Source organism: Corvus brachyrhynchos, unplaced genomic scaffold, assembly GCF_000691975.1.
Source record: "Corvus brachyrhynchos isolate BGI_N302 unplaced genomic scaffold, ASM69197v1 scaffold266, whole genome shotgun sequence".
NCBI classification, from domain to species: Eukaryota; Metazoa; Chordata; class Aves; order Passeriformes; family Corvidae; genus Corvus; species Corvus brachyrhynchos.
Window position 1 is genome coordinate 3,270,374 of NW_008238633.1, and position 8,410 is coordinate 3,278,783.

Genomic DNA, 8,410 nt, shown 5'->3' on the forward strand with positions numbered 1-8,410 from the left:
CACTCCTCCCGCCCTTGCGGCATCTCTGGCACCTGCGAGCCTCGGTGCGGGGTAGCACCGGCTCCTCGGACGAGTCGCGATTTCAGCATCGCCCTGCGAGGTCGGAAGGTCCAGTTCGGTTCTCACAAGCGCTCCAAGGCGCTTCCCAGCTCCTCTTGAGGCAGCGTAACATCAAATAGTCGGGGGTGTAACCGCCAGGTACGTAGAAAAGTGAAAAATGTGCTGTTAATTCACAAATATTTATAAACATACACGTATATACACGCGTATGATATATGACAGGAGGAGCGTTTGTAAAAGTCTTGTTTTGCTTAATTAAAGTGTGGGGTTTTTCTCCCAGATATAAAGCTCTCTGAAGTCATAATTAGTGCCTGAGTCTTCTGCAGTCTAGTGAAATCCTTGAGTTCAAGTAGCTGCACGTAGTTTGTCTTGTGTTGCTGCTGTTAAAAGAGGGACCAGCTGACCTGGAGTAAAGTTCTGGCTGTTTTAATGTTTTTCTTTTTCACACCATACTCTTTATTATGACCGTGACTTTCTTCACTGTATCCAGTTAAAAAAAATCTGGTGATGACTGGATGATTATTTAATTGCATATACTTCCTTTAGTCACTAAGCAAGTCTTTAATGCAAAGCATACTTTGGAAGTTGTTTTCTTATGTGTGTTATAAAGGCACTGTTTCTTACTAAATAAACAAATAAAATCCTATTTCCCTCTCATCCCCTTTTACTGAACCATGTTAGTGTGGAACTTGCACATAGAGTAGGGGTGGTTTAAAACCACACAAAACTAAATATTGACTTTTTCCTGGTCAAAAGTATTAATACATTAGTTTTGAGCTGCATAATATCTCCCACAGATGTTTGACTGTGTTGTAGCTAGGCTGAATGTCAGATTATTATCTTTCCTGAAAACTGAGGTTTATCTATTTTTTAAATTACTGGTGAAGTGTCTTTGCAATTTGTGTCTTTTTACTGCTGTTCACTCTGAAGGCAGATCGTGTTAGGAACAGTGTTAGGAGCAGCTGTGCCTCGTCTGACCAGGTGAGTCATTAGGTCAATTGGTCAAAGCTGGGTTCAATTTTTATCTCTAATTGCAATTGGTTTTTACCTGTGGAGCAGCTTGTTGTTCTATTACAGCAAATGTAAAACAGCTGGATGTGCTCCTGGATCAAATTAGGACTAATTAAAAAGGTTCTTAAAGCCCCTGACTCCATTAGATCCCTGATTCAGTGTCTGTCTCTGGAGGCTGTGCACTGGTCTGTATCTTAAAACAATTACCTAATGCTGTATTGTTAAAAGATTAATCCCATGTTTGTTTGTTCTGAGAAAAATCCTTATTTTGTTTTATGCAGTAACACTGATCCTGAGAAATGGACAAGAGCATTTACCAAGCTTATGAAGATGAAATCCGGGCACTGGAAGAAGAAATTAGGCTATTGACAGAAAAGTATGAAGATATCCGACAAGAATCCACTTTTTTTTCTGATGAGGAGATACTGAAGTCAATGTATGCCTTTTTCTCATTTGTTACATTAACAGAGTTTCTCTGTCAAAATTGTTTGGGATAAGCTTTTGACTCTATGTTAGGACTTTCCTTATGTTAGTAAATGTAGACTCAGTGGCTAAAATAAGTCACTTAGATGAGTAAAGGCATCTTGGGGTCCCTTTTGTTGCATGTTTCTGAAAAGGGACGCTTGCATCTCCAGACTTGGTGTAAAAACTGTGTTTACCTGGCAGTGAATGGAAAGAGTTCATGTAAGTTAGAATAGTTTACTGTTTCCAGCAATGCGATCCATCTGAAATTTGACTCCTTGAAAACTGATTTGGGTCTGAAAACTATCAGATCCCATTCCCAATGCCTTTTATTTAATGATATTGCTGTACTGACATGCAAAAACAAGTTATGTCTGGGTATTTTGCCCTTTTGATTTTTTTTTTTTTTTTTTCCCCATTCCAGAAAATCATTCCAGGGAGAAACCAAGGGACAGGAATATCCATCAGACCTGAAAGCTCAACTTGAAAGTCTAGGAACAGATCTCTCATTTTTCATGACACTTACTGGTTTTCAGTTCACAAGCCATTCCAAGAAAACAGTGGAAAAAAGTAAGCAGTTTTGTGCCCTTTACTGAGTATACTGGTTGCAGTTCATCTGCAAACCTATGTTCTACTTCACTGTTAGCAGAAAGACAATTAGATTGTTGATATTTGAAATACAATAAGATTTGGTTCACTGACAAAACAGTTTCTGAGTAAATGTAGTGTTTTGCTTAGTGGGAAAGTGACAGACTACTATTGCCCTTTGCATGGGGGGAAAGTGGAGTTAGTTGTTGGGGTTTTTAAACATGTTAAACTTCTTTACATGAGGAATTGTATCAGTTGGTACTTTAAATATGATTGGAAGAAATGCAGTAGTCATTGAATAGAAGTGTAATTGATTATTTTGTTAACTTGATTTTATAACAGCTGAAAACAGGACAGTGCAGAAGCACAGATTATCAGGGAAATGTCACTCCCTGTCTTTTCAATTGGAATTCCAGCTTCTTGAAATGCAGGTAAGGGTTAATGTATGTTTGAAAAAAAATCAACTACCAAACAAACAAAACTTCAAATGGACAAATGTCAGTACTTCCTTTTCCAGCTGAAACCTTTAACTGTTTCATCTAAGCTTCAATGGGTTCTTTTGACTCTTTAACATCTTTGGAACTTTGGAATTCTGCGTGCATCCACGCAAGATAGTTCTGAAGGTCTGGTTTAGTGTTCAGCCACAAAATGGTTACCATAGAATGATTTAGGTTGGAAAAAACCTTCAAGATCAAGTCTAGCTATTCAGCCAGCACTGCCAAGTCTCTATCACCCTTCCTTCCCAAAACGTGGTCCCTGCAGGATGCTCTTGCAGACTAACACTGAGGTAAAACCCTGAGAGCACTTGGTGTCCCTCAGCTCTGTCAGGTACCTGCTGGGGCCTCATCCTGACCCTGCACAGCTTTCATCCACACAAATCATTCTCCTATAGTCACATATCTTATTCTGGAATCTGGAAAATGCCAAATGTTACGTCTCTGCAAGAAGCTGGGGAAAAGCTAAAACACTACAAACATGAGCAGCTCTTTGTTGGTTTGGTTTTTTTTCCCTTTTTTTTTTTTTTTTCCTACATTTGTGTGTGCTTGCAGCATTACCCACAAGTTACACTAATGATTGCTGGTTTTCTGGGAGGGAGCTCTTTCATAAGACCCTATTCTTAGCACAGAAATTAGGGTGCTAAGCAGAGGAAGACAGCTACTACCCCAGTTTGGAATAGTATTTCTCTAACACTGTTGCACTTTGTAATAGTATTTCTAATATCAGGAAAAGTCAATTTTCAGCTCAGCTTTAAAGTTGTTGGCTTTTTGGTTGTTTTGTTTGGGGTTTTTTTTTAACTTAATGACATGGGACTGAGAGTAAACAGTAGAGATGTCCTTCCTATTCTTTAGAAAAGCCATATTGTTAATTTGGGAATTGAATATTTAGGTAGTCACACATGGATTTTATCCTTTGAAACTGCAGCAGTTCAGCTGAATGAGCAACCTTTGAAGTCCATTTGTGACTTGAAACTTGTGGTCTTTGTGATGCCTCTTTACATTTGCTTGTATGAAACTGCACTTAGCCTTGAGTGGGGACATGGCCCACACCAATTATGCAGCTTGGTGAGATGAATGTTTCTCTCTCAGCTGCATCTCCTGCGGGATGATGACATCTTTTGGTGTTAGTGGAGCTCAGGGGGGTAACCGCGTGTTAAATTTACCGCCGACGGCATCGGTGCTGCTTAAAGCCATTGCACCACTGTGCGGCAGCACTTGGCTGCCTAATGCCTAAAATTTGGGCTACTTTTGAGTGCTGATGAGGTCCCCATAGTGAGGGAGATAGGGAATTCCAGGTGTATATATACTTTAAAACCCCCACTTCAGTTGTAAAAGTATAATTTTGAGCTAATTTTTTCATGATTTTTTTTTTCTAGAAATACATTGTATTCCAAATAACTTGCACTAACATTAGCATGGGCAGGGTAGTACACAGTTACAACCAGTTTCACCTGTCATGAGGAGTAAAAGGTGACAGCTGTTTTTGGGAAGTGCCCAGCAGGTAACAGGTCTGTTGGTATGCAGCAGAAGATTAGGAAGTTTTTCTCACACTGCTAACTGTAGCTTTTTATTCTAGTAGTGAAGTCACAATAGAGTTAACTTAGCTCCATGGTATTAGGTTATTAGAGGAGGATATGGGCAATGGGCTTGAAAATCAGCCAGAACAAGTCTAAGCCTTTTGAGAAAGCAACCACTTTAAAAGTTTCTTTTATGGCAGGAACTTTCCTTTTAAATCTTTTTATTTGGCCCCACAGTGGCATTTTGGCATGTTAGTAACCCACCCATTGGCAAACCAGTCCCTTCAGAAGGTGGCACATTAGCTTGTGACTGACTGCTGGCAGCTTCTCCACAACTCCATTCCCCTGTTGAGCCTTTTGCTCTAAACCTAAAATGATTTTTCCTGATGTTATTTAGTCCATCCACTGATCTTTGTAGTGCCTTGTTTTGCTTTTCCCATCTTGCGTGATGGCAGTGTTAGCAGGGCTTCTGTCCAGCCAGTTCAGGGGCTGCTGAGATGCGTGTGCAGTTAACTCCAGCCTTCCTCTCTTGCCATTCCCATTTGCTTGTAGTGACTTGGTATTAGAAGTTTAAAGTGAGGCATTTGCTATGGGCTTCAAACCATGATTTTAAGCTTTTTCATTCACTGTCATCTAATCTATTACTTTGATATGTTCAAGAATGCATAGAAAAAAACAATTCTTTTATGGCTTCATTTCGACTCTTTATCCTTCTTTTCTCATTCTTGAAGAGCTTATTAGTTAATTTAGAATAATTGTATTATCATGCATGTGTTCCTGAGTAAGAGTTACTGTCAAAAGGGACGTGATTTTGAGACAAAACTATAGTCTTTAAAATATACTCTTTATCCTTCTTTTCTCATTCTTTAAGAGCTTATTAGTTAATTTAGAATAATTGTATTATCATGCATGTGTTCCTGAGTAAGAGTTACTGTCAAAAGGGACGTGATTTTGAGACAAAACTATAGTCTTTAAAATAAATTTTTTAAGAAAGGAAAACTATCAGATAAAACCTTATATTTGGATTTTCTAGTATATGTGGCAGCTAAAGGTTGTGTTGGAAAATGAGAGGAATCTTGAAGTGGAATTGATGTGAAAGGAAGCAATGAACCTTCCTTTATATATATATATTCTCTATGCTGACAAACTCGGGTATTATTCCAAAAGCATTGTTGTGTGGGTAATAGTGCTACTGTTGAAATGAAAGAAACTGTTCACACACACAAACTGTAGTTTAAAAGATGCTATTTTAAGGATTGTAGTGCTTGGCAGCATTTATATATACTTTTTTCTACTTTAGATGCAAATAGACACATTTTTGTCTTTGCTAGAGAAATTTCTAAAATATTTTGTTGTTACTTCTCCAATCTAGAACAATGAGAAAGTGTCTGCTGTTGTTAGTGAGCTCAGCATTGTAATGGAATCCAGAGAAGATTCAGATGTGAGCAAGTTTGTGTCAAGGTAAGGTGGAATTTTTTGGTCAAGGAAAGTTATTGTATGGGATATGGGATACTAAATGCAGTACTGAGTTTTCATGTAAATTGCTGGCAGTCATTGTCTTTATGTGATGTGTCCTTAGCCCAACCTAAACACTCCCAATCCTTTATCTGTATCCTGGAGAGAAGATGAATTTGTAACCCTCCTTCCAGATCATAAAAGTTATATGCCTTTCATGTTAAGCTGAGCCAGGTTTTGGATTATAATGTGTTTTAGCTGTTTGAAGAGAAAAATAATCTCAGTTATTGCATTTTAATTAATAGAATTGTTCCTCAGATGTGTGAGCTGCAGATGTGCACTGTGGGTAATGCCTAAAGTGCACATCCAGAACCCCTCTCCAGTATTGGCCTGTTTCTGATTCTCAGCTCTCAATTCCGTTTCTCTTCTTGGTATCAGAATTTATTTCACTGATATCTTAAAACCAATATAATTTAAAAACATGGAATAGTGTATTTGCACAATGGCTTAAGAAAATTAACATACTGAAACTTAAATGTATGAACGAATGCTGGTTTTCTATTATCTTCTGGAATATGCCAACTTCTTGTGGTAATGTGATGAGTAAATGACCAAATTATTTGTCTGCAGTATTCCACTGGATTCTGCTAGCAGGCTGTTCTGAGAACAAATCTATTATTACCGGGTAGATGATTTAATCTTACTCCTGTTTTTTAAGTAGTTTCTTTTGGTTTGTATTATTGTTTGGTCTTGGGGAGGGAGAAGGAGGGCCAACAGATGGGTGAAGAGACAGGTCTATTGAGTTACCGCAGGCTTCAGTAGTCTGTACTGAAAACTCAAGTTTTCACTTAGTGGCTTTGAGATTGCCATATAAATCTACTAAAGCTACTGGTGTAACTGGGAAGAGTTACACCAGACTGCTCTCACGAAGTGGGATTTAGAAGAGGAAATTGCCCTGTTTAATTCATGGGTATTTTATGACAGCAGAAGTGTATTGGAACTTAAGAGTCATACTGGAAAAGAATGTGTTGAAGTAGTGGCGGACTTTATTTCATCCTGGCTGGAGCACTGCTGTCTTGTCTCTGTCTCTTCTCCTTTTTCACCTTGTGCCAGTATTCATAAATAAGCACAAGTTTTCATGAATGATAGAAGATGCCAGCAAAGCAAGCAGTGCTTTCCTCTGAGCCTCTCTTTGCATGTGCCATCTGCTGGCATTGTGTCCGTAGCTACCCTTGCAGCCACGTGGCCAATAGGACCCATGGGGTCATTATGTTGAAAAAATACTTTGGGGGGGTTCCTTGTTCCCCCACAACACTTTCAAATTTCATTTTTCCTGTCTGCCTTGTCCTGGCCACAGTGGGTGCTGCCGAAGGAAGGCAGTGAGGACATGGCTGGAGTGGGGCTGATGCTGACAGTGCCTGTTTGAGAGCAGCTCACTGTTCCATTGCCTGATTCTATGATCTCCCTTTAGGGCCTGTTTTCTCAATCCCCTTGCTATGCTAGTCCTCATTTCTTTCTCCAACTTGTCATCTGCTCATGCCCAGTTTCAGACTTTCCCCAGCTTCCCTTTGTTCTTTAGTCTGCTCCTAGAATCTCGATTTTTTTTCCCTCTGTTCCTGACCAGCTGAATCTGGTCTCCTGCTATTTCGTTCATTTTCAGCCTCCCTACCAGTTTGTTTTCTTCTTTTGCTTCCTTGGCCCAGTGTTACCAAATCCATTATCTAGTTCTGTTCTGTCTCCTGGCTGGGATTTTTTTTCCTTCTCAGTTTTCTAATTTTTTTTGGCTTTGTTTTTCTGACAGGCATTATTAAAAGAAATGGTCTTTAAGAGCAGCAGAATTAAAAACTTGGCATTCAGTTCCTGTTTTGGAAGAAAATAGGGGAATTCTAGAACACTTGAGCAACATCTTTTTGAATGAAGCAAAATTCAGCAGTCTGCAGGTACTGCTGCAATATATAAATAAATGGTACATCTCTATATAAAAATTGCCCATCTTTTAAAAGTGGGCATATCTTTATACAATTTCTTAATTATTTTGTGATAATAAGAGATGCATCACAATATTTAGTAGTCTTTTTTTGGATTCTATTTGTGTCCCCTTTGCACCAGTTATCACTTATTTTATACTGTACTAGTGTTGAGAACCACAGCATCTAAGAAAACTCTTTTTCCCTTTTTTTGACTTGACACCCCATTAATTGCTGAGTTCGTTAACCTTTGCATGGATTACTTAGGCAAATGGAGATTTTAAGCAGTATGAAAATTGCTCTTTTTGCTAACTGACTAGTTAGAACCTATAAATCAGAGTGTAGGGTTTGGGAAATACACATTATATTAAATGCTGCATGGTCAAGGTCTCTTGCAAATGAAGGGAAGCAGGACTTCTGCCCCAAGCTTTGAGTCTTTGGTTTTCTGTGCTAATGTAGGAAGTCTTGCATTCTGCAGTGAGTTAAAATAGATAAAGGAACATATTAAAGAAGGTTTAGATACTTTTACAACAGTAAAATTTCTTATATACTCCTGTGTTTTGTTGATGGTATTTTGTGAAAGTGAAAGGGTGTTTGGATGAAGAGCCCGTGCTTTTAACCTGATAGTTACTCTCTGCCTGAATATCTTTTTAGCTGGTTTTGGATGACTTTTCTGTGACATGGATGTTGGCATTGGAGATGGGTGTTTTCTGCTCCAAGTGGATTTTTGTAATGCTAAATTCTTTAGAAATAAAAAAAAAAAGCCTTGAATTTTACCACCCGTTCTCTTAGTACCTTGTTATTTTATACCATGTTTTCTTGGTATTTTAGCCTTTGTTGTAGTTGACTTCAG

The 8,410-nt window shown here is 38.6% G+C and overlaps 1 protein-coding gene across 1 annotated transcript in view; it reads left to right on the plus strand.

Annotated features, from left to right (window-relative positions):
- Window positions 1-59: 59 nt before the first annotated feature.
- CENPP (centromere protein P) overlaps window positions 60-8,410 on the plus strand; it is a 113,044-nt gene continuing 104,693 nt past the window's right edge. Inside the window, exons 1-5 of the mRNA XM_008636049.2 lie at window positions 60-198; window positions 1,353-1,507; window positions 1,958-2,103; window positions 2,464-2,552; window positions 5,508-5,596. Coding sequence (XP_008634271.1) covers window positions 1,371-1,507; window positions 1,958-2,103; window positions 2,464-2,552; window positions 5,508-5,596 — 461 coding nt within the window. The 5' untranslated portion in view covers window positions 60-198; window positions 1,353-1,370. The remainder of the gene's footprint in view (window positions 199-1,352; window positions 1,508-1,957; window positions 2,104-2,463; window positions 2,553-5,507; window positions 5,597-8,410) is intronic.